This window comes from Anolis carolinensis, chromosome 3 (genome assembly GCF_035594765.1).
Source record: "Anolis carolinensis isolate JA03-04 chromosome 3, rAnoCar3.1.pri, whole genome shotgun sequence".
Lineage (NCBI taxonomy): Eukaryota > Metazoa > Chordata > Lepidosauria > Squamata > Dactyloidae > Anolis > Anolis carolinensis.
In genome coordinates this window covers 156,625,757-156,651,304 of record NC_085843.1, presented here as the reverse complement: position 1 = coordinate 156,651,304, position 25,548 = coordinate 156,625,757, and the positions used below count along the sequence as shown (strand labels likewise).

The following is a 25,548-nucleotide window of genomic DNA, read 5'->3' as shown; positions in this document are numbered from 1 at the left end:
CTTGTTCTCCAGACCCTTAATAATTTTAGTTGCCCTCCTCTGGACGCTTCCCGGCTTGTCAACATCTCCCTTCAACTGCGGTGCCCAAAATTGGACACAGTATTCCAGGTGTGGTCTGACCAAGGCAGAATAGAGGGGTAGCATGACTTCCCTGGATCTAGACGCTATTCCCCTATTGATGCATGCCAGAATCCCATTGGCTTTTTTGGCTGCTGCATCACATTGTTGGCTCATGTTTAACTTGTTGTCCACGAGGACTCCAAGGTCTTTTTCGCACACACTGCTGTCAAGCCAGTGGCAACAATCCCTGGCAACCTTCAGGTCAGCAGTTCAGCCAGCACAAGGATTTAACCCATTGTGCCACCTCTCTATCCTATCTCTCTCTCTCTTGAGCTGGTGCTGGATTGTGACTTTGTAAAGAACTGTGAGGGTTTTTAGACTTGTGTTGCCACATGACAAGAGCCATTGCTGTGGACGTCGTCACCTGGTGGCACGGAATTTAGCTGCTGGCAGTGAGGGAAAAAATGAATCAATTTGTCTTTAAGGCGCTACTAGACTTTGTTGTAATAATGTAAAGGATGAGAAGGTGTCTGGAAAATTCTGAAAGTTTTCGGTGCATTTTCAGAACCAGCCACTAGCAGGAGGGAGGCCTCTTGGTGAAGGCGCTGCTCCTGGGAGAAGGGAGACGCAAGATGGCCTGCCTGCCTGCCATGTGTCTCACGCGCCCGTCTGTGAAAGTGAAGTGGCGCAGGCCTTGCTGCTTCCCTGGTCGCCAAACAAGCCTTGTTCTGTCTTCAGTGCCTTCTCTGAGGGGAGCTTGAAAGGGCGGAAGGGTCGGGACGGGAAAGGCGCCCTCGTGAACTCCTCAACGAGGCTAAAGGGACTTCGCCCTCCCCCCTTCTCTCCGTTGCTGCCTCATGGCGGTCTGTGAGTGACGTTTACGTCCCGCTAGGCCCCGCCCCCTCTGGCCCCCCTTTTGGCTACGGGGACAAGGGGCGTTGTTCACGGCCGCCCCCCCCCCCCCCCCCGCTGTGACTGACAGTCGCTCCTCCAATCAGCTCCCGGTTCCGTCGCACACATGGCAACCGGCCTTGGTAAAGCAGGAAGAAAGGCCGCCCCTTCCGCGGCACGGAGGGGAGTGGGGAACACAACGTCTCTGGCCAAAGCCCGGCTAAGCGCTGAACGCGCGTGATATGGGCCGGAGAGGTGAAGGGGGCGCCCTCGCCGCCATTTCAGGAAAGGGAAACGCCCTCGGCCTCCTTCTTTCTTCGCCCCTCCCTGGCAAACAAGCCCCTCCCCTTCCCTCAGCCACCTCGGGCATTTCCGCCACTGGAGCCGAAGTTCTTCGCCCGCTGCCTGCCTGCCTCGCGCGCTCCCTGGCGAACGAGCACCCGAGCCGAGCTAAGCCCCTCCCCACCTGCCTCGGGCATTTCCGCCGCTAGAGCCGAAGCTCTTCGCCCGCCGCCTGCTTGCCTCGCGCCCTTCCTGGCGAACGAGCACCCGAGCCGAGCTAAGCCCCTCCCCCTCCCTCACCCGCCCGCCTCGGGCATTTCCGCCGCTGGAGCCGAAGCAGTTCGCCCGCCGCCTGCCTGCCTCGCGCCAGACGAGTCCTTTATGTCTGCGTCCGCGCTGCGCCTGCGCCGCCAGCGCCATTTTTTTTGGCCACCTCCGCCTCCCTCCCTTTTCTGACTGAGTGACTGACTGTGGAGCAGGGAAACCGCGAGGGAAGGGAAGGAAGGGGCCGAAAAGGAGGAGGAAGAAGAGGAGAGAGAGACACACATACACAGCGCTGAGAGGAAGAGGAGGGGGAGGAGGCGTCGGCGCAGAGAGGGAGGAGGAAGAAGGAACCGCTCAGGGGCTGCGCCAGGCTCGCCTCCCCTCGTGCCTCCCCGCCCTCCCTCCCTCCCTCCCTCCCTGGGAGTCATGCCCCGCGTCGCCCGCTCCTGCTGCTGCTCCTGCCTCCGTTGCTCTTGATGGGGAGGCGCGCGGCGCCCGACAGCTCCAGCGGGACTGGCGTAGGTACTCCCCGCGAAGGCCCTACCCTCCTCCCCGTTCATTTGGGAGGCTCCGCTTGGGGGCTTCCCCTGCGTCGGGGCGGCTCCTCGCCCCCTCCCTCCCTCCTTGCTTGACGAGTCGGCTGCGCTTGAGCGGGGAACCTCAGTCCCTCCTTCCGCCTGAAGGGAGCGGGGAGGGGAGGGGAGTGGATGGCCGGGGCCTGAGGAGAGGCAGGGGCCTGGGCGCGCGCGCCTGAGAGAGACAGAGAGAGAGAGAGAGCGCGAGAGGAAGAGTAGTGCGTGGCGTGTCGCGCGCCTCCCTCCCTCCCGCCATTCTGGGGAAGCGAGCTCCTTAAAATAGCCCTCTTGTCGCCCAATGCACCACCAGCCTGACTCAGCGGCAGACAGTCCTAGCGGGGGGAGGAAGATGGCGCACCCGGCGATGCTCCCTCGGAGGGGAAGCAGTGGCAGCAGTGGCGTCGCCGTGGTGGGGCCGGCCCTGGGAGGCGGCACCCTGGAAGACCTCCCGCCGCCGCCTGCCGCATCCTCCTCCTCTGCTGGGCCTCAGGGGCCTCCGCCCCCTCCGCCGCCGCAGAGCCTGTCCCTCGTCTCGCAGCCCGTACAGATGCCTCTCCCCCTCCCCCCCGCGGGGCAGGCGGGGGCCCAGATGAAGAAGAAGAGCGGCTTCCAAATCACCAGCGTGACCCCGGCCCAGATCTCTGCCAGCCTCAGCTCCAACAACAGCATTGCCGAGGACACTGAGAGCTACGACGATTTGGACGAGTCCCACACCGAGGACCTCTCCTCCTCCGAGATCCTCGACGTCTCCTTGTCCCGGGCCACCGATCTCGGGGAGCCCGAGCGCAGCTCCTCTGAGGAAACCCTCAACAACTTCCAAGAGGCCGAGAGCCCTGGGGCCGTCTCCCCGAATCAGCCCGGCGTCCCACAGCAGCAGCCCGCTCCGGCCTTGCCTCATGCTCCACAGCAGCAGGGCATGGCGATGAATGGGAGCGTTCACCCGCCTCATGGACATCATTTCCACCACCATCATCACCACCACCACCATGGGCATCACCACTCGTCGCATTCTGGGGCGGCCGCTCCATCCAGCCCATCCTTTAGGAAGCTCTCTGCAGCTGGAAGCACTGATGGGGCTGCTGCCACAGTGGCAACCGTGCCTGTTTCTGCTGCATCATCCACTGTAGCCACCACCATTTCTCATTTCCGTGCTGCTGGGGTCCCTTCGGCCGGGGGAGCTACTACTGGCACATTCGGCAGTGTAGCCAGTGGCGGGCCTAGCATGGTCAGCAGCGTGCCCCCTGGCCATGTGAATAAGAATCTCAGTAACATCCCAAGTACAGGAGGGGGAACTGCTCTGCCTGTGGCAAGTGGCAGCGTCAACGTTGCTGTCCTGAGTGGGGTTAGCAATGGCACGAGTGCTTCCTCTGGCAACTCTAGCAATCCGGTTGCTGGAGCAGTGCCTAGTCATCTACAGCCCACAGCCAGCACATCAAGGTTTAGAGTGGTGAAACTGGATTCTAGTTCAGAGCCTTTTAAGAAAGGCAGGTGGACATGCACAGAATTCTATGACAAAGAGAACCCAGCGTCCCTCACGGAAGGAGTAGCAGCAGTAAACAAAGCAGTTGACACTCTGAAACAAAACCCTCTTGAAGGGACTTCTGAAAGGGAGAGTACCAGTGGGAGCTCGGTGAGCAGCAATGTAAGCACATTGAGTCACTATACGGAAAGTGTGGGAAGTGGAGAGATGGGAGCAGCACCTACTGTGATGGTGCAGCAGCAGCAAGCATTTCAAGGGGCGGATTTTAGCACCACTGGCCCTCAAGGTGTGCCAGCACCCAGTATGCCCCAGAGCATTTCCCAGTCACAGCTTGCACAAGCACAGCTTCATCCTCAGGATGTGAATTATTCTCAGCTACAGCAAGGGGTCCAGCCCCCTCCCTCAGCGGTTCCTCCTCCTGTGAATATAGTAGGTGGCCATCAACAGCCAGCTATGGCAGCATCACAGCAGCTGCCATACACTCAACAATCGTCGCAACCTGTGCAGGCTGTTCCGGTTGTGCCTCAACCACACCAGTTGCCGTATGGGCAAGGACAGGCACAGCACCCTGTACCACCTCAACAGATGCCCATGCAGATGGCCCCAGGGCATATTCAGCCAGTGAATCAAAACTCCGTGCCGGATTACATGCAGCAGCAGCAACAGCAGCAGCAACAACAACAGATGGTGCAAACCCCAGCTTCTTCTATGCAGACTGGTCCTCCAGTGGTGGGAACGGGTACGCCTGTCCCTGTTGCTCAGGCCCCAAGTGTACAGCCTTCAGTACAAGCACACTTGGCAGTGGCATCCTCTCAACCTGTTGCCCATGCCCAGACAACAATGCAGACCATTGGAGCTAATGCTCAGATGATGAATGTTGGGCCACAAGCAAGTGTACCTCCTGTGGTGCCACAGCAGCCACCTGTTACAAACCAAATTACCCCTCAAGTGATGGCACAAAATACTGCTCCTCCACCTTCTCAAGCAGTGCCCCCTGTTGCAGCAGGGATGATTCATCCAGGGCAGCAAGGCAGCACATCAAGTCTCTCTCAGCCATTGGTGATTGCACCACAGAGTACATTGCTACAAGCAGCAGAATCTCTTGTTCAAGGACTTGCTGGTCAACTGCCTCCTGTGAGCCCTATACCTTCCGTTAGTGCTGTTCCTGCCCCATGCCACCCTTCTGCAAATGTACCCGCTGCTCCTATGAGTTTGGCTACTTCAAAGAACCTAGCACAGTCTTCAGGTGTGCAGAATGGGAACTTGGTTCAAAATGTTTCCCAGCCTTCATTGATATCGACTAGCATTAATTTGCCTATAGCTCCAAATTTGTCCGCACAGATGCCACTGAACTCGGCCCAGTTTTCTGCACAGTCTCTTGCCCATGCAGTTGCATCCCGAGCTGAAGAAGCCAGGCGCTCTACAGAACCCACCTTGATTGGCTTACCCCAACTTATCAGCGGTGACGGTGGAGGAGGTGCATCATCATCCATTTCAGATGGAGGCAGCAGCATGGCATCCTCTCTTTTTCCCCTGAAGGTACTTCCATTGACATCGCAGCTGGTTGATGGTGAGGATGAGAGGTAAGATCAGGCCGAAGGGGAAAAAGCGATATATTGTAAATTTCTCTTACTGATTCATTGTAAGTTTTATAATTACAGAATCAGTAACTCGTGTTAACAAGAACTTTTTTAGCTTATAGCAGACAAGAGACTTTATGCTAAAATGTTCAGTTACATCGTGGTAGTAGTGCCAATAGAATTTTGTTGGAAAGCTTAAGATGGAAAAAATAACTGAACCTTAAAGCATAGTTAATTATCACTCTGAAGGGTTAATGTATTTTTCTCAGTGTGTGTAACATTTTGTGAAGTGTTCACTGATTAAGGCATGAAAATGCACATCTTAATTGGGTAAGTTTGACAGAAGGTCGTCTTTCAGGACTTCTTTCAGTTCCTTGACTGCCATAATCTGATTCATCTGACTTTCTCCTTTTTCTCTAAATGGAAGGGGGATGAATTGTGGAAGGTCTTTCTGCATTATCCCTCACCTATGCATTTTAACATTGCTTTTCATGATCTTACCTTATTTTGAATCTTCCTCTCCCAGCTATTATTATAATGTAACATCAGGCTCACTGCCTTCCTTTTATAGAAGGAAGGCTTGGTAGTTCTGGATTTATGGAATCTTTTAAAAATATGTTGGACCTAATATATAGAAACCAAATATAAATCCTATTTTAATTTTTTTTTAAATGGGTAGGGATAACTACATTATTAACTTTGCATATTCTTTCCTGTTTTGGAGCCTTTTGATCTGAATGCCTCATTTTGCTTGTTGGTTGGTTTTACAGGTCATGAATTGGATCCAAACTTAATCAAATTTAGGTTAGACATATTGAAATCAATAGGCCATGAATAATTTGACTAATTGGTTTTAGTGTCCCTTCTCCATTAATAAGTATGGATCCGACCCAGTTTATTTATATATATAGTTATTTGTTGTGATATTATTTAAACCTTTCTCTTTAGTTTTCTCATGGTAACCTACTTTTGAAAATGTGAGAATCTGTCAATTGCGAAAAGCAGGCAGTATGAGCAGGCTTATGGAGAGGTTTTTCTGTTGATTGGAAATACAAAATCCCTTTCCAACTCGAACAGCCATGATCAGAACATTTTTCATTTACTCAGAACCTTTTGATGGAATCCACCACCAAACATTGCATCCTGCTCTGGTCTTGCTGTGTTTGAGACTTAAAAAAAATGTAGCTAGTCCTCTTCCTGAGCAATTCTGGATAAGAACGTATTACATCTTGTGGGTATTTTAGACCAAATTCCAAGACCACCCAGTGAGTTATCTTAGCGAGTATTTCTTTAAAAATTGCCAGTGAATTCTACTGCCTTTCATATGAAACATAACAAGAACCTATGACCAAAGGAGCCTTGGGCCATTCACCTACCATGACCAACATATGACCTGAGGTTGGAACTCTTTAGAATTGGGTCACAGCCAGTATCTTTAAAAGCAGAAGAACGGAAGCAGTTTGAAGCACAGCATGCTTCCACTCCCAGAAATTGCTACTTTCCTGTTCTTTTTCTTTCAAGACTCTGAGAATGGAAGCAATCAATTGGGAATAAGCATAAACCAGGAAATCCTCTTGCTTGCAATCTTTAAAAATTCCAGTATCTATTTCTTGTAGGCAAACTGGTCTTCTAACACCATATCTGTTTTGCTTGACATGTAATTTGGCTCTGCTGGTTGTTTTTGTTACTATTATTAACTTTCTTTATACCCTACCTTGTTCTCAAAACTAATACCCAGGATGGTTATAGATATTATACTGAGTTGGGCTTTCTGTTAAATTGATTTGACTTGGGGCTCTATAGGAATCTTTCAAGGGTAATACAGTCATGACCATAATAGCCCATAATAGTCTCATTTTATTATTGTTGCTTTCACTGTCTAGAAATTATCGTATTGCTTACAAATTAAGATGGCTGCCTAGTCTATTTTGCATTTTATAAAATTATAACTGAATGAATAAGAAAATGGTCCAATATTATTAATTAGTTTAATGACTGATTAAAACCAAAGGAACTGAATGAGATATTGTGGGAATTCTGAGGTGGTGAGATGAATTAGAGTTCTTTACTGAATGTGTCTTTGGATTTTTCTTGATCACATCTATCCAAGGAAGTTGTGGTATTGGGCACTGAATTTTCCACTTCTCTGCTCTTAGTGATTGTGAGAAGGTCTAGGTTGGGAGGGAGAGGAAGAATGGTTACCTCAAGGATTCATGAATGTAACAGTGGTACCAGATTTGCCTAATCCAGTGCTGTCCAATACAGTATTCTGACCTTGTATTCTTATCCTGCATTTGCAAACAAAAGGGCTTCCATTAAGATATTTTTCTGGAAAAGCTAGCAATGAGTTGGAACAAACTAGAATACCTATCCTCTTCTTATTGTCCAGTCCTTGAGGAAGTAGGGTTATCTCCCTAAAAGATGAAATGGCACCATTAGCATAGGTAAAGGTATAGATTTTCCCGACATTAAATCTAGTTGTGTCCTACTCTGGGGATTGGTGCTCATCTCCATTTCTAGGCCGAAGAGTTGGCTTTGTTAGTAGATACCTCCAAGGTCATGTGGCCAGCATGATTGTATGGAGCGTTACCTATTGATCTACTCAAATTTGCATGTTTTCAAACTGCTAGGTTGGCAAAAGCTGGGACTAACAGCGGGAGCTCACTCTACTTCTCAGATTTGAACAACCAACCTTTTGGTCAGCAAGTTTAGCAGCTCGGTGGTTTAATCCGCTGCGCCACCATGGGCTCCTGTACTAGCATAGCAATGACCTATTTGAGGGTGGGATAAGGAAAGGTTGGTAAATTGTAGAAACGAGCCTGTTGCTCATTTGATTTCTGTTGAGAGAAATCTCTACAGTGTTTTCAGTTTCCATCTTTGTCTTTCAGTTGTACTTGGTAGGGCAAATCTCTTCTGCTAGATTTCTGTACTTGGTGAGTACAGGAAACATTTCATTAATGTATATTTGGAAGAGCTTCAGGAATCACTTATGAAAGTCTACAGCAGGCAATAACTGTCTATTATTAGATTTTTTAGATTTTTCTTCTTTTATAGCTTTCTTTTTTTTCTTTTTAGTCTGATCCTCTTGTATGAAATGATTTGTGAAAACAAAGCATGTTTTCTTCTGTGATGGGTGATCAAGTTCTACTCAAAGCTCAAAGCAGTGTCAAATTCCATTGCAAAAAGCCACCCTCTTGTTTTTCATCTAAGGACACCTATTGAAAATTGTGCTTTAAAACCTCCCTATCTTATGATAGCTCTGTGGAGTGGATCATTGCTATTTGCTAGTTGGTCTGTAATGATCCACAAGGAGACGTTGGAAACTTCATTGGTTTAAATTGATTGGACCAAATGAAACTTGTACATGTTATAAGATGCCACAGTTTTTAAAAGCCTGCATTATTATTCCAGGCTTTTTAATTTTACCCAGTTCCAATAAGACTGATAAAAATTGCTATTTTTGACAGTGAGTTTTATATTGATTTTGATAGAAGCTTTGTAAAGAAAAGCAAAAACAAAAACCAAAAAAACCAAAGGGAAGATATGAAAGAACACATATACATATATGACTAAACTAAATTAGGACAAATGCCTATCTGAATATTTTAAATAGCAATGAACTAACACCTACACACTAAAAAACTGCCCTCTAAACACAATGTCTAATGGAATAAATCAAAAGAAATAATATATTGATCTTCTATTATAGATACAAGTGAAGAACATAGTAGCATTAACCATATCCATAAATTATTACTGTTCTGTCTTTTATTGCTTAAGTCAAAAATGGTTTCAAAAATCATCAATTGGTTTATCCTTTAGAATTCATATTAATTTGGCAGTTTGGACTAACTCAGTTACTTTAAGAATCTATTCTTTCATTGTTGGTGGTTCAGTCTGTTTTCAGGTGTTCATGATGATGTTATCATATATTGAAAAAGTCTGTATTTGCTATGGAAGTCTTTATCTGTAGTGCCCAAAAAGAACATTTCCGGTATTGCAAGGTCTACCTTAAAACTTTTAAAATTAACATAGGGATCTTTACACCATTAGATTTCTACTTTCTGACATGTCCACCACATTTGAAAAAAGAGCCCTCCTTACCTTGACTACCTCAAGACTTATTTTAAGACTTCTTGGAGAACATATTTGAGTTGGATACCATCTAAATATCATGCACTTTTTATTTTAGGTTCTACTCAGGATAAATTTATCTCATCCATTTGAATATTGTGACCAAAGTTTTAGGTCCACCTTATATAATATTTGTAGATTCATCTTCTCTCTCTAATTTCATAAAACATCCATATACTTTTTAAAATTACATGTTTATTATCATCACAAAGCTCTAAATTTATTTTCTCCAAACGTCTTTTAGCTGGATTGAATCTCTTTTTCAATTGTAAATAAGCTAACTAATTTAGATCTTTGCTTTCCTTAAGAAGCATCTCTCTTGATTTCAGCCAGAAGTGATGTTGATTCAACTACAAAAGATCATCATAAAGCAAACTTCTTTTCTGAAGAAAGGTTTTCTGAAAAAACCTTGTAGTTAAAGTGAAATTTTTGGGGAAAGTCTTTGTGTTTGCTCCATACTTGAATAAAGCCTTCTTAAATTCAGAATGAGCCTTAACCAAAGATTACTATGACCCTCAAAGCTTAAATTGTGACCTTCAAGTTCCAAAAGTCTCTCATCTTTAAGTAAAATCAATTACTTCAATCATTCAAAGCAATCATTCAAATACAGTATATTAGTAGATAACCCAGGCTGTTCTTGTTTTAACATCATCTAGAATTTTGAATTTTATCTGGGGTTTATTGTTTAGCATACAAATATACAAATTTCTTTCTGCCATTGAACAAAGGGAATAATTTCTAATGATGGGGCTCATTTGAAAATAGAATAGAAGTCTTGGTAAAAATTTGCATTTATTATAGTAATTTCTTCCCATAATGGATAAGTCTAACTTTCCTCATTTTTCTAAATTCTTTTTAATTTTGTTCCATACTTTTTTGTAATTATTTTAAAATAACAAACTTGTTCTTCATAATTCTAACTGCCAAATATTTATTTCCCACTTTCAAGTTGGAAATACGTAGCAATTAGTTCATTTTACTTTTCTAGAATCATATCTTTTTGTCAGCAGTTTTCTTTTATCACTATTTTCAATCCAGAGCATACCCAAAGCAACTGTGTCCCCCCTGTCAGGACTCAGACGCCTCTTAAAGGGCCACACACAATGAGTAAAGATAAACGTTTATTAAATGATAATTTGAACCTAGGAATACTTAACTTCAGTGTTCCTAGTGAAAGTAAATGTCTTTGCTTCAAGAAAAGGCAAAAGTGCAGGAACAGAAAATAATCCGGATTATCTAGCCTGATAATCCGACTTAACTTCAACCAAACATTTATTGAAACTAGTGCCATGTCCAGCTATGGCACAGAGAGCCAAAAGAGGGCCAAACGCCCACCATTAGCGAGAGCAAGTGATGCCGTCGTTCAAAAGCCAAGCCGAATTTAGGAACCAAAAAGGGAAGCCAACCGGGAGTAGCGATGCCGTTGTCAGGAGCCAAGCCAAATTCAAGAACCAAAAGGGGAAGCCAACAGGGAGTAGCGATGCCGTTGTCAGGAGCCAAAAGGGAAGCCAGAAGACGCCAAACCGGGAACGAGCAACGCCGCTGTCAGGAGCCAAGCCGAATACAGGAACCAAGAGGGAGCCAGCAAACTCCAAGCCAGGAATGAGCGTTGTCGTCGTCAGGAGCCAAACCGAATTCAGGAACCAAGAGGAAGCCAGGAACGAACATCGTCGTCAGGAGCCAGACCGAATTCAGGAACCAAGAGGAAGCCAGGAAACGCCAAGCCAGGAACGAGCGTTGTCATCGCCAGGAGCCAAACCGAATTCAGGAACATGAAGCTGTATAGCCAGGACCCAAGCCCAACAGGAGAACAGGCAGCGACAACCTAATGTCCAAAACGACACCTTGCCTTCTGCAAGGGAACTTTACTTCCAACTACACTTTTAACTTACACCTCGGAGTCCGATGATGATGAGGCCTCCGCCCTGTCATCATTATCCACAGCTGATCTTGATCTCATATGTGAACCTCGCCCATCATCCCTCCATCTTTGTTGAAGACTTAGATCTCCCCAAGTCCCTGGTGTATCAGTAGTTTGCCAATCCCTTGATGCACCCTCAGGAACTGGCTCAGCACACACATTTACTTGAGTCCAATCTGCAGCATTTTCCATCTCACTCCCAGACCCATCATTCCCAGAAAAACCCTCAAATGTTTCATCTTCCGTGGGAGCAGTAAGTATATCCTGGACCTTCTTCCTTTCCCTTTCCTCATCTGACTCTTGCTCCCGAGTTGACCTTTTAGTTCCTCTACTCCCTGTAAAACCATCATCTTCCAGCATTGACTCCTCATCATTAGAAAACCCTTCAAACATTTCATCCTCAGAGGGAGCCATAAGTATTTCCCAGACCTGCTTTGCTTGCTGTTCCTCATCAAACACCTGCTCACCATTAGCCTTTTCCCTCCTGCTAGTAGTTTCACCAGTAATACCATTACTGCCCCTTGGCCCAATTACGACACCCCCCCCCCCCCCCAGAGCTTCTGTTGAGTGAAATTGATTTTGAATTATTATCGCTAGATTGTCTGCACATGTCCTCAGATTTTAGTGGTATTTTAGACCTTTATTGTTATCTTGTCTTATGTCTCCAAAACCAGCTTCAAAAGCAAAAGGCGAAATCCACACCTAGCTCTCTTTTGTAAAAATCAAAATATAACAATTTGCTAATCTGAAGCAAAATTTGGCAATGGATTTTATATCGAAGAGAAAAAAAAACATGGAATCTGAAGAAAGTAAGTTCTTAAGTATTAAATATTAGGTATTATCATTTTGCTAACTGTATTGACTGGATAATATAAGAGCTTTTGTATTTCACACATGCATAGATTTCAGAAGAAGCCTTGTAAAGCTGACAGTTTCATTGTCACAAATTCTAGGTACCTTAAAAGTTACGTAATATAGTTATGGGATATATGGAAAGAGAAGAATCCAACACTGGACCTCTGCTTGCGGAGGGGTGCACTCAGAAGTCTCTTCATTGCAGTCCCTTGGGGCATAGCCAGAAAGGGAAGCCTTCCCAACCTTTTTTTTGTGCAGTGCGGAGTGGTGTTGGGGAATAATAGGAATCCATTGTGACTATCAGCACTATGTTGGATTTTGCACTTGGTGATGCAGTGTTGTTTACATAATGAAACAGCTATAAAGAGGATATCAGCAGCAATACAGTTCTTTGCTATGAGGGATTTTAAAATTCTCTATCAACTTGAATTTTATTCAAATTTTGGAAGGAACTGATACTGTTTCAGTGTATAGATACTGTACAAGAGGATTTTGCATTCACATATACTAATGGCAGTGGCCACTGGCTCTCTGAAGTGTTCGCCTGTCGGTAAAATAGTCCTCAACCTGTCCACAGGTCATACAAAAAACCCTGATTTTGGCCCAAAAACCCGTCCTTGTCTTATACATGAAGTCGACATATGTACAGTTATATATAGTAATAGCAGTACGGATAAATGGTAAATACTTTTTGGTGAATACAGGTAAAATATTGGTGAAAACAGAATTAGTTATAACAATTATTTTACAAGTGCTAGCATATAACAAAATGTGTGCAAACTAGATGTTTCAATCCTTAGGAAACAATAAGTAATTAACTTGTGGCTCAAATTACCTGTTCATGAGTAGGGAGTTTCCTCAATACATGGCATCTGCAAACAGCAAATCTGACACTCCTTTAAAATGGAAAAATAACCCTTTAAGTTTACTGTTTATGAAATTTGTGGAATAATCTCACATATGGGCTTCTTCTGATTTTGTAGTGACACCATTTTGAATGTAAGAGGAAGTCCTTCCTGTCTTAGAGATGTGGGACTTCGCCATCCTCCGAGTTCAGTCATTGGTACAGGGAGATATTAAAGCGGAGGGGGGGGCACCTTTATTCCGCTTAGTTTTAATTATTCAAAGATTCAGTTCAGACTCCTTATAAAATACAGTGGAGCATAACATTGACAGTTATGGGAAACTAAAGAATACTGACCTACTGAGCATGCAGTGAACATTAGATTGAGTGAGATTATACTTAGAAAGGAAGCGTCTCTTCTCAGCTGGTGTCCTGGAAGGTTGATAGTACTTTTTAATGCTTAAAACTTTTGCAAACTGACTTCTAAAAATCCTAAGGCACATTCTACAAAATTCTAAACAATGTTGCTTTGTGTGTATGTAACTTGAAAGTTACTTTCGCAGGTTTTATGCTATATCGAGGATGGGAATGCAGAACTCAAGTGACTGAAAGACTTCAAAGTTACTACTAATCACTTTTGAGAGTGAACATTTTTTTATCTTGATGGGTGCAAATACTGTTGCAATTGTTTATGCTACTTGGAGATTTAGTGATGATCCCCCAAGTATTGTTACTCTCATACTGTGGTTATTTGGGTACTACTGCTGGAGAGTGTAGAATTATTATGTTTCAATGGAAGGCAATAAAGAGGTATTCTGAAGCTCAAAAATATTTATTCTTCTTAAAAACCTCAGCTTTACAAAGTTGTAAGAAGGCAGGTTTTGGCTAACCCTTTATTTTATGTAATCTATCAAGTTGCTTTTAGGGATAGTAATACAGGGGTGAAAGTGAGAGACACCTGGCCCTTTGTGTCCATGGATTCAAAATCTATGAATTCTACTATCAGCTGCTTGAAAAAAAGTCCAAAAAGCAAATCTTGATTTTACAGGTGTATATAAGAGACACTCTTTTACTCACCATTACATCTAATGAGAATTGAGCATCCACAAGGGACGCTAGAACCAAACCCAGTGTATTAAAATAGTCTGGATTCTAGATTAGACAGAAAAGTTCATCATTTGGTCTTATATCCTTAATAGGAGCCTGTAGAATAAATCAAGACAGAGGTTCCTATTAATGGCTGCTTGATTTTAGCAGACATACTTGGAAATACTATTGTTATTATTGGGTTCCTTACAGTCATTTCCAGCTTATGGCAAACCCCAAGGTGAACATATCACAATTTTTTTGGCAAAATTTGCTCAGAGGGTTTGCTTATGCCTCTTTCTATGGGTGAGAGTGTGTGACTTGCCCAAGATCACTCAGTGAGTTTCCATGGCTGACAGGATATTTGAATCCTGGACTCCAGAGCCATATTCCAACACTGAAACCATTACATGACACTGGTGTTGTTTGGAAATACAATACTTTAGAAAATCCAAAGTTCCATTTAACTGTCATGCCTGCTCACTAGGTAAAGCTAAAGATTTCTCCATGACATTAAGTCTAGTCGTGTCTGACTCTGTGGGTTGGTGCTCATCTCCATAGACACCTCAAAGGTCATGTGGCCAGCATGACTGCATGGAGAGCTGTTAACTTCCCACTGGAGCGGTACCTATTGATCTACTTACATTTGCATGTTCTCAAAATACTAGTTTGACAGAAGCTGGGGCTAACAGCGGGAGCTCAGCCCGTTCATCAGATTCAAACCGCCGGCCTTTCGGTCAGCAAGTTTAGCAGCTCAGCATTTTAACCCGCTGTGCCATCAGGAGCTCCTGTCTGTTAGCTATTTCTGTATAAATTTTAAAGGTTTTTGACACAAGAATATGCCCTGCCCCTTGTACTAAAATGATATTTTTTTCAGCTTCCTTGTTATGCTCTGCAGACTGTTGGTGGTTTTGCAGATCACATCTCTTTCTATGACTTCACCATGTATTTTTTCTAATATCATATTAGAAGTTGTCCAATTTTCCCCCATTCCCTTTCCAAATCTTTAATACTAAATTTGCCCTTTTCACCTGCACATTGTAGAAGAAGTGATTTTGGTGATTTTTCGAGAATGTTGGGTGAATGAACGAGTGCAGGTGGTCTTAATATGGATAATGAACTTTAAATGTAAAACCCATAGTGGCTGAATGTTTGAACACATAGCAAGGTAGCTTTTGCAACACTACTGTCCTTTTGTATTGGTCATTATTGTCTTATGCATTGATAGCATCCTAGTACTAATGTGGAGGGATTATAGTGAGGAGGTGTGCTGCTTCAGTTAACTGTGAATGGATATGTGGTTACTACATTAGTTAAAGGTTTCTTCATAATTTTTCATTCTTTTCAAAGGTACTTTTGTGAAATTTCTCCAGCATTACATGAAATGATCCCTCTTGTTTTGTGGTATAGATGTTGCCAAACAGAACTGGGTGTTTAATTTACAAAATTTTAGACAATTCTGTTGAGACATTTTACCAAGCCAGAGTGCCTTGTAAACATGTATCCAGGAGTGGAAAAACAGAGATTCCAATATGGTCTTTCTTTTGGAGTGGTCTTTGGACCTACGTTTCTTACACCAACGTAGGAAGGATTTGAAGCATGAAAACCCATATTATCATTTTAGCGGAAGACTAAATGGCTCTTGTTCACCAGTCCTCCTCTTCTAATACTACTTCCCATAGTTGGTGGACTTTCCAGATGAGTGGATCCCAGACATTCTCTTTTGAGAAATCAATAGCTAGCGAATTTCAAGCTTTAAGTGTTCAATATATCAGCTGTGCCATATATAGTTAGCTAGATCAATCAAAACAAATGATATTAAATATGGTTAAATATTGTTTTCCAAAGCTTTTATAGGGACATTTCATTGTTCAACTACTTTAAGTGTGATACTTTGGATAATTATAAACAGGCGAAAAACAGCAACCTTATTTTTGAAATAGATTTGATAAAGAAGAAATGGTTTTGCTTCCATTGTTTTCACAGTTGCTTATGAAGCTATTGTCATATTAAGGATCTAATTCTATAGGAAAAACTTTAAAACTGGGTTACCCAGTCTTAAAAATGACTCCCGCTTCAGTGAGCCACAGTTATTCCTTAAGAAGTTTGCTAAGATTTTGATTATTAAAATCAGTTGTCATAAATATGAATAAATAGGTAGAAAAGTCTTCTGGAGGTCTTTGTTGTCAAACCAAAATATAACAAAATTTAAAAAGAAGTGAAGCAACAGCAAGTCATCTTTTAAACCCCAATAGGCAGCATTTCTTCAAGGAGCTTCAGCTTTCACATGGAGATAGTATTTCCTTGTTCCAGGAATGAAAGTGGAAATCCCAGTTCAGGGGTTACTCTGCCATGAATTGAAAGAACTGTTGGAGGGACTTCACTCCTGACCTCACTAGCCAAGGACAACATAATGACCTGGATTCATGGAATGTTTGGTTGTGCTCAGTTGACTGGCATCCCAGCCCTCATGAAGAACATATGGACTGTGCTTTTTTTTGCCTCCTTGTTGTCCAATCCTTCAGTGCTTTACCAGTTGATTTACATATTCTTCTAATATATTGTGAGGTTTATGAAATATTTTAAAGTAGTCTTCTTTAGAAATCTGACAAGAGAGACTATTCACATAACATTAAGTGCTCTAAATGCATCACTCATGTTTTGAGATGTCACTCACCTATGTATATTTTGAAGAAAAAAATAATCTGTATTTAGTTTCCAGAAGCTGATTAACTTGTATAAAGTATATCTGATTTCTCTGGAAATAATACAAATGTAACCGGAGCCCCGGTGGCGAAGTGTGTTAAAGCACTGAGCTGCTGAACTTGCAGACTGAAAGGTCCCAGGTTCAAATCCCGTGAGCGGAGTGAGCGCCCGCTGTTGCTCCAGCTTCTGCCAACCTAGCAGTTCGAAAACATGCCAATGTGAGATCAATAGGTACCGCTCCGGCGGGAAGGTAGCGGCGCTCCATGCAGTCATGCCGGCCAGATGACCTTGGAGGTGTCTACAGACAACGCCGGCTCTTCGGCTTACAAATGGAGATGAGCACCAACCCCCAGAGTCGGTCACGACTGGACTTAAACCTTTACCTTTCTTAACCGGTGACTGCAATAGCTCCCCCCATATCCGTGTTTACTTGCCCTATATGAGCAGCATCATAGTACTTCAAGCCCCTTCCTCACATCTCTCCTCCCATCTTGAAATCTGAAAGAAAATACCTGTTCTTTTTCTCTTGTTCACTGATGTCCAGAGTCCGAAACAGCAATCATATGGAAATAGTGTCTGCTAGCTCCATCCCAACCAAATTATTTGCTCTCGACTCCTTGGCAAAAGCTGTGTCCCTTTAGGACAGTGGTTCTCAACCTGGGGTCTCCAGATATTTTTGGCCTTCCACTCCCAGAAATCCTAACAGCTGGTAAACTGGCTGGGATTTCTGGGAGTTTTAGGCCAAAAACATCTGGGGACCCCCAGATGCTTTCAGACATCTGTTCAGGAAGAGCAGAGGGCCCAAACAGCACATACAAAACACCCAATCAAACTAAGCCTCCAAATATCTTAGCTAAATTATAAACCATGATTTGAAAATCACCATCTCACTTTCTTTTCTGGACTACTATGGGGCTCTTTTAGCCCTCCCAAGAGTCTGTGTAGATCTACCTAAATAATATTAAGAAGTATAGGGGCCTTTCTGCCAAGTTCCCTCCCTCGGGGCACTGAGGGAGAGGGATCCCCTGAGATCCAGATAGGTCGTCTTCTTCTTTTGCAAGAGGACCAGAAATTATTGCAATAACTAGAAATTATGTGTTAACTTCCTGTATTAGAAATACAACTATTTTAGGCTGGGAAGGGGCAAAACCTGGCAGAAATGTCCTCCACTCTTCCCAGGGGAAAAACATTTTCTCTTTTTTAAACACCTAGTGACCACAGAAATAACCCTGGAGTATTGCAGGTGGCCTGTGGACCCCAAGCTGCTTCCATTTTCCTCTTTCTAAGTTCTCCATTTCATCTGAGAACACAAAAATCTCCACAACAAAACAGCCGATTTCAGTACGGATGTTTTCTTTATCCATTCATAATGTAATACCATCGTTTCTTATTCTGATTTTCTATTGGATTGCAAACCATAATTTTAATTAAGATATTTCAACAAACTATAACCTTTTATTAATGGTTTACAGTAATGACTGAGTAGAATCTTACATTGGTTGTGTCATGTTTGCTATGGCCTTGTGCTATTATTCTTTTTTATTAATTGGTTTCAGTTTTATTTGTGAATGAAATGGCAGCAGAACAATTTTGACACCCATTAATAGCTTTTTACTTATGACTTCCAAATCTTATTGTTTGCTACAAAGATGCATACTGTTAACATGAATCCAACATGATGTTTCATCTGTGACAGTGTTCCAAAATCATCGAAGTTACTTTGATATATGGGATTTTTTGAGTATTTCATCTGTCAGAAAGTGGAATGATTAATTGGCCTGGAATGTAAGTTCTTTTTGTAATTATCCCAAGTTATCACCCAAGTAATTGAATAGTGAAATGCCCCAATAAAGATAATGCTTTAGAAAATAATATTTGGGAATATTTTTTCTCATTTGTTTTGGATCACTATCTTTTATTTTTTTGTTTCAGCCTAAAGGCTCCACAGAAGTCCTTTTAACTTATAAGATGTACACATATAAGAATGTGTACACTCAACAAGTGGAGGAGGAGCTTTGTTGTTGGGCTATTTAATATTCTATAGATGGCTTGGCATAGTGATGCAGAACATTTGTTTTGTGTTGTGTAATTCATGATGATAATTTTAGACTTACTTACTTAGGCGATCCCTTGTAGTTCGAAGATGATGGTCTTCCAGTCGTGGGGACTTGAGGGTGAATTCTTAGGTGGCTGAAGAGACCTATTCTTGATCTGCATGTTCTCCCGCAGTGAGGACATCGGTTTCCAGGTGGAAGGCGGTCCCGATCAGGGTTGGCTTGATGGGCCTTCCTCTTGGCACGTTTCTCCCTTAAGCCCTCCATTCGTGCCTCTTCAAACTCCACAGCACTGCTGGTCACAGCTGACTTCAAATTAGAGCGCTCAAGGGCCAGGGTTTCCCAGTTCTCAGTGTCTATTCCGCAGTTTTTTAGGTTGGCTTTAAGCCCATCTTTAAATCTCTTTTTCTGCCCACCAACATTACGTTTCCCATTCTTGAGTTCGGAGTAGAGTAGCTGCTTTGGGAGACAGTGATCGGGCATTTGGACAATGTGGCCAGTTCAGCGGAGTTGATGGCGTAGGAGCATTGCTTCAATGCTGGTGGTCTTTGCTTCTTCCAGCACGCTGACATTTGTCCACCTGTCTTCCCAAGAGATTTGCAGGATTTTTCTAATTTTAGAGAACCAAGTTGATACATGAGAATTGCAGTTATTATAAAAGAAATATAGGATTCCCAGTACAAAAGTATTTGAGTTAATATAATTAATATTCAGACAAACCAGAGTATCAAAATTTGGATATTTCCAGAATATAGAATGGAAATTTAGAATATATTGAACATTCAGCATTCTTGAAAATGGAACAAACTTAAGTTCTCATTGTTTCCTCATAATACCATCACTATAATAATAATAATAATCATCATCATCATCATCATCTTTATTTCCGCCCTACCACCATCTCCAAAAAAGGACTCAGGCGGCTTACAAATCACTCATAATTTAACAATACATACAGTGCAATAAATACAGATACATCAATTTCAATGGAAAACATAATTTACATCATCAGTACATAAAACGATACCACAATAAAATCAATCAACCCTAAAATAAACATCAATAAAACATTAGGTAATTATTGACATAAAATGAATAGCAACCAACCAGACATTTAAAGCGCTTTCAGTGGAAAAAACATTGGGTCTACAATTTAAACCTTTTGGGCTCTATACCTATTGCTTGGTTATAGAGCCAAGCTTTTAGGTTTTCAGATGGAGCAGTATTTGGCATAATGATAGTTGGGTTCGTCCTTGGATCATTCTCCAGTTTATCAAAGAGGAGGATTTTTTGGTGCAAGCAAGAAATGTGTAACCACTCCAAAAGCAAAACAATAATAATTGGCTTTTTAAACAGTTGATCAACTTGTTTTATCTTTGGGACAAGTGGATGATACATTCAAAGTTGGGAGTCAGCTGCTGAAAAGGACTCTATGTTCTCTTGTTGTCTAAAGGTACAGGTTTTGTTTTTGAAACAATGCTCTCTGGGATTATGATGGAGCAACAAGGTATGTTGAGAACCCATGTTCCTCTCAGGCCTAGCATCATAAGGTGGGTGTAAACAAAACTTCTTAATTTTAGAAATCTTATTCTCTCTATGGTGGTGGTCGTGGGAGGGCGGTATTTTGAAGAGGTGTGAAATACATATAATTCTGTGAAATACATATAATACAGTATAGATTAAAGTACAGTAAACACAAAACATGAGTTTAAAATTCACAAGTTCAAACTGACTGGATTGGCCTGCTGGAAGGGGTAGGTCTTCAATTGTCTCTTAAATTCTGACAGCTGATTTAACTGTTGGACCTCTTCATTCTAAAATCTTGGGGCGGCCGATGAAAAGGTCCTCTGGGTGACAGTCACCAGTTGGGTTCTGGCTAGATGGAGTAGCCGCTCCCCAAGGACCCAAGTGTCTGGGGTGGATTGTACTGGAGAAGGCAATCTTGTAGGTAACCTGGACTCAAACCATGTTGCTTTCACCAATCCTTGTTTTCACAAGAAACACAAATTTTCAAAATACAATTGTCATAGGGACAGAAAGTGAGGTGAAATCTTGTGAGCAGTGGCACAGACAACAGAATAAACATTACAGGGGTGTTAACCCTTTCCTAAACTATCCAAAACTGTCGTTCCCTCCTGCCAGTATAATGCCGAGAGGACAGCCCAAATATCAGGGGAGGAGGATCGGGGCAGTTGCTGCATGTCTTATTTTCATCCGGGCATAAGGATGGGGTAAGCAGCCACATCCTTATGCCAGGAAGACAACCTGAGGATGATCTGGGCCCTGCCCTGGCCCCTACCGGCCCCACCCTCTCACAGACCCTCTCCCTCCTGGCCCAGCCTTCTTGGTTAGGCCCACGAGGCCTCAAGGCAAAAAAAGTTTGCCCATGCCTGGTTTAGAAGGAGATCAATGCAAGCAAATGTTACTCCCCTGCTTGTTCATGTAGGGATTGTGGAGAAAGGGCAGTAAACCAGGCATTAAAAATCAAATTCATCAACAGCGGTAGCAGCAAAGAAACTTCCATTGAGACCCATCTCTGTCCTGTGTGAGGCTAACTGTGTGTATAATGAAACTTGGTAATATCTCATTGTTGATGTCTTAGTTCCTTTATTTAGAAGAGTGGGTGAAAACATAACTATGTTTGAAGACAATCTTGTTAAATGCTCACAGCTGCTGATAAAACCTTTGTTTAGAATGAGTTTTAACAATGAACTGATCTTAAAAGTCAACATGTCAGAATTCTTCTAGCTATATGTCATTAATGTGTCATCAAGCCGGTATGAAAGTGAAAAGAGTTTGATTGCCCTGATGGCACACTTTTTTTTTGCAATCATCACTATTAATTTTTAAACTGCAAATATGTTTTTATGTAAAAGAAAATTCAGAACATGGATTATTTTCAGGACAGTGATAACAAAGAATTAAAGGAAAAAAAGTTGGAAAATCTGTTTTGTATTACATTTGGTTATTCTAAACAACCAAGTTTTGTGTTTTGTAGTGTTTATGTATACTGAGTGTTAATGATAACACTCTGCATTTTCTGCATTTTCATTTTTCTATCTGTGTTGTCAAAATACAGTATTTCAATAATAACATCTTTTTAAAAAGTGATACAGAATTACTTTGGGGAACCAGAAAACAGTCTGATATAGTTGAGACATGCATATGTTTTGTTTAGCATATGATTACTACCCACAATCAGAGATTTTGCAAAATGACTAATATAGATGGCATACAAGAGATCCACTCATCCTAATTCTTTTATGATAGGCAGCTTCATATTCAGAGATGACAGTAAAGATTGAGAGCAAAATGGTCATCATAGAGCCCTAATAGTTAGCACTCTCAATATGCATCACAATATTGTACAGATAAACACATGGGTGCTATGTTACTTTTCTTCTATTACTGATTTTCCCTTTCTGTAGCTAATTTGTATTGTGTTCAGTTCTCACTTGTCACAGTGATTCTCTGAGAGAGGCTGGTTGAGAGTGAAATTTGCAAAGTCACCTCGTGGATTTCATCACAAAGTGAGGGTTTAATGCTAGCTATCATAACCGTAACCTTTATGATCCATTACTGCCATATTGTGTGTCCCATAATCGTTGTTCTACTGTTCTCTTTGAGGCCTTGAATCCTGCTGCAAATAAAGTGTAAATACTAAATATCTGTTAAGTGGTGGTAGTCAAGACATTCATTCCCATTCAGAAGTGGGAATGTACTATGAACCTTGCATTTCTTTTAAAAAATCATGTTGGAAAATTTATCTTTCACTTACCAGTCTTTACATTTGCATTGTGGGTAAGAACATATTACTCTGCCTGTTATATGTTTGATCCTTCTGGGTTGCTGTTATTTGTTCTGATGGGCAGCAACTTGCCACATTCATAGGAAGACTTAATAAATACCCAACATTTGGGCTGTGACCCTATAAACATGAATTATATCTGTCTTCTGTGGAATGTTTCATCAGTAAATTTTGTGAAGTTGTTGTCTTACAAGAAAACACAGAAAAGCACATTGTTCCTACTAAGTCTCTTTTGTGTCCTGTTGTATTTGTGCTGGTAGAAAATTTGCTTCTTGATGCCAGCCTGATGTTTGAGGGCTGAACTACCAGAATCTCTGGAGGCTGGGCGATGACTTATTTTCCATGCCCTGAGAATAAGGGAGATAAATGACTTCTAGGTCTGAACTTGGACTAAGTTTGAGTCTCCTGCTCAAGTCAAGCAACCTCATTTGCAAGATATGACTGACACCTCAGACCCATTTGTGGCTTTTAAAAAAGTTATATTTTCCCAGCTCACTGAATGTGGTAATGACTTAAGAGATTGCTCTTTTATAGACAGAGAAAACAGGGTATAATAATAATAATAATAATAATAATAATAATAATAATAATAATAATAGAAGGTTAGTTTTTCTGGCTTTTGGTGATTATTGAAACGTAAGTGATACAGGAAAAATTATCACAAAGGATTAAACAGTCCAAATATGGTATTATTTTTCATTTATGAAATAAGCTGTGCAAGGCAGTTGTTTCATTCTCAACATTTTGCTGCATGCCAGTTGTACTGTGGTCAGTGCAGAAAGCTTTTGTGTGCTCAGATGTGCTTGGTATTCCTATGTGCAGCATAGAAGAATCAGCAAAGACTAAATGAATGAGCTACTGTGAACATAAATTTGCCTTGTTTAAAATGAGTTAGGTTAAAACATCTTGATGTCAACTAGGCTTTAATTATGTTTACCTGCCTTTTTATTACACAGACGCTAATAGAGTCTGCTGTTCTTAGTTTAGTTTTGGTTTGAACCATAGGATGTGCTGCTAAGTTTATATATATATCTTAATGCAAGCTGCATACATCACTTACGAATTTTATGATACTTGTATTTATCTCTTGTTTCTGGCATATGAGTAGAAAACACAACATACACTTTAAAAATGGATTTATGTTTTCTACTGCATTTTTCTTTTGTAGTTGTTTCTGCTAATTTGCTAAACTCTCTTAACTTCTGACTGGAGAATGAATGGAGAAATGACTTCTTCAGAGGCAACAGACAACACTTTACCCTGCCTTTAGAGACTGCATGAAGGATGCATTCCGTAACTTGAATGCAAAGCGGAGCACAACCCTCCATCCTTACAGGTGTGTGTGTATCAAACTGTGTTTAAGTTTGAGAACAAACACTAGCTTGATATTCTAAGACAGAAGAACAGTGTTGACTCTTTATCCTGGAACTCAGTGGCAGCTGAGATCTAGAAAACTGCAGTAGGAGCACATTAATATTGGGGTGTAAAATCTAACAGTATAGTAGAAAGATTTGGAGTTATATTCACAGAACAATACATGACAGCATGTGTTATGTCTGTGTCCTTGCAGCAGCATAAGGCATGTTTATGGTGTCTTGGCTTAGAAGTGCAGTCATAGTGCATACTCTTTATTTGTTGATTCTGTTGATGATAAATAAGAGATGTTTCCCATGATCAAGAGTGCCATTGTGATCTGAGCACAAATTTGCAGGTTACACTTAGTTCATATGGAGAAACAGTTGCGCTTCTATATGGGAACATATTAGACTTCAAGTAAGTGAACCACCAGAACCCTATTCCTAAATTGCGACGATCGGTTGATGAAGTCGAAACTACTTAATTAGAGTGTTCCACATTTATGTTTTCAGTCACCTGGCAACTCTACCAAGCAGTGGATGGTTATTGTTAGTTCTTGACTTTGAGGGTACATGTAGTGCACCCTGTTATCCCTCTTTTTTCCTTGCCAGTACCCCCATGTAGTCAATGAAGAAATACAAAGATTGTCATTATTTGGTCATGTGGGAATAAACTTGAGGTGGCAGTTGCCCCTGAGTGGCATCTAATTTGTAACACTGGTCTTATGTGCATTGATCAACTTTTTCAATGTATAGAAAGATTGAAGAAATATTGTTGGCAATCTCTTTGGAGTGGTCTGGCAACCCCACCCCATAACCAGTGTGCGCGCATGTCATCAAGTCATTTGTCAATTTATGGCAATCCCATAAATTTCATTGGGCTTTCTTAGGCAAAAAGTACTCAGAGGTGGGTTTTCCAGTTCTTTTCTATGAAACACAGCCTACATGCATTGAATCTTTGAATCTTTTCGGAGTAATTCCAGCAAACCAGACACCAAAGTTTAGACAGAATTATGTATGTTATGTATGTTAGTGATGGGTATTTTTTTCTAAGACCTTTGCATAAAAAGATAGTTTTGAAAACCTTGAAATTAGCTTGAGCTTCTTGCAGGCATTATTTCTAAACGTACAACACTACAGTTCCTTAAATTTACGCTGGTTCTGGATTTCTCAGGTGGTCTTGGACAATTAGTATTCCTCATTATGAAGATCATCATGAACACAAGGTCTTTCTTTTTTTCTTATTGAACATTTGAAGCCCTGCTCACATATTATTGTTTTCTGAGTCTTGCGAATTTCCATCACCACTTTTATTTCATGATTTTGAGCTAAAGGTCTGGATTGGGACTACCACTTCTACTTATTTATTTTGCACAGACTTGCATCCCATTAAATTTCAAAGACTTCAGCAGAGCTGTTTACATTTTTCTTTTTCTTTTCTTTTAAAACTGAATTCTTAAGTTATCACATCAACCATCGACATCTTCATGTGGAGAGGCATTTTAAAGATGGCTCTTGCTAAAGGAAAATCTCTCTAAAGGAGCATACAACCAAATTGAACTTATTATCTTTGGGGACAGTTTGCTTGCTGATCTAACTTTCAAGCAGTCTCCCTTTTCAACTATTTAACCCCAAGCATCTGTGATAGTATTT

At 41.9% G+C, this 25,548-nt stretch overlaps 1 protein-coding gene across 8 annotated transcripts in view; it reads left to right on the top strand.

Annotated features, from left to right (window-relative positions):
• The first annotated feature begins 1,251 nt into the window (after window positions 1–1,251).
• tsc22d1 (TSC22 domain family member 1) overlaps window positions 1,252–25,548 on the top strand; it is an 89,578-nt gene continuing 65,281 nt past the window's right edge. For 3 of the 8 annotated variants that reach the window (XR_507356.3, XR_507355.3, XR_010004427.1), the window contains exons 1-2: window positions 1,255–5,135; window positions 23,709–23,876. Coding sequence is in view for 3 of the 8 variants with exons in the window: in XM_062975632.1 (XP_062831702.1) it covers window positions 2,371–5,135 (2,765 nt within the window). In the remaining 5 variants the exon portion in view is untranslated. Of the gene's footprint in view, window positions 5,136–23,708; window positions 23,877–25,548 lie in introns of all 8 variants that reach the window. The other 5 variants (XR_010004425.1, XR_010004426.1, XM_062975632.1 and 2 more) reach the window with 3 other exon arrangements.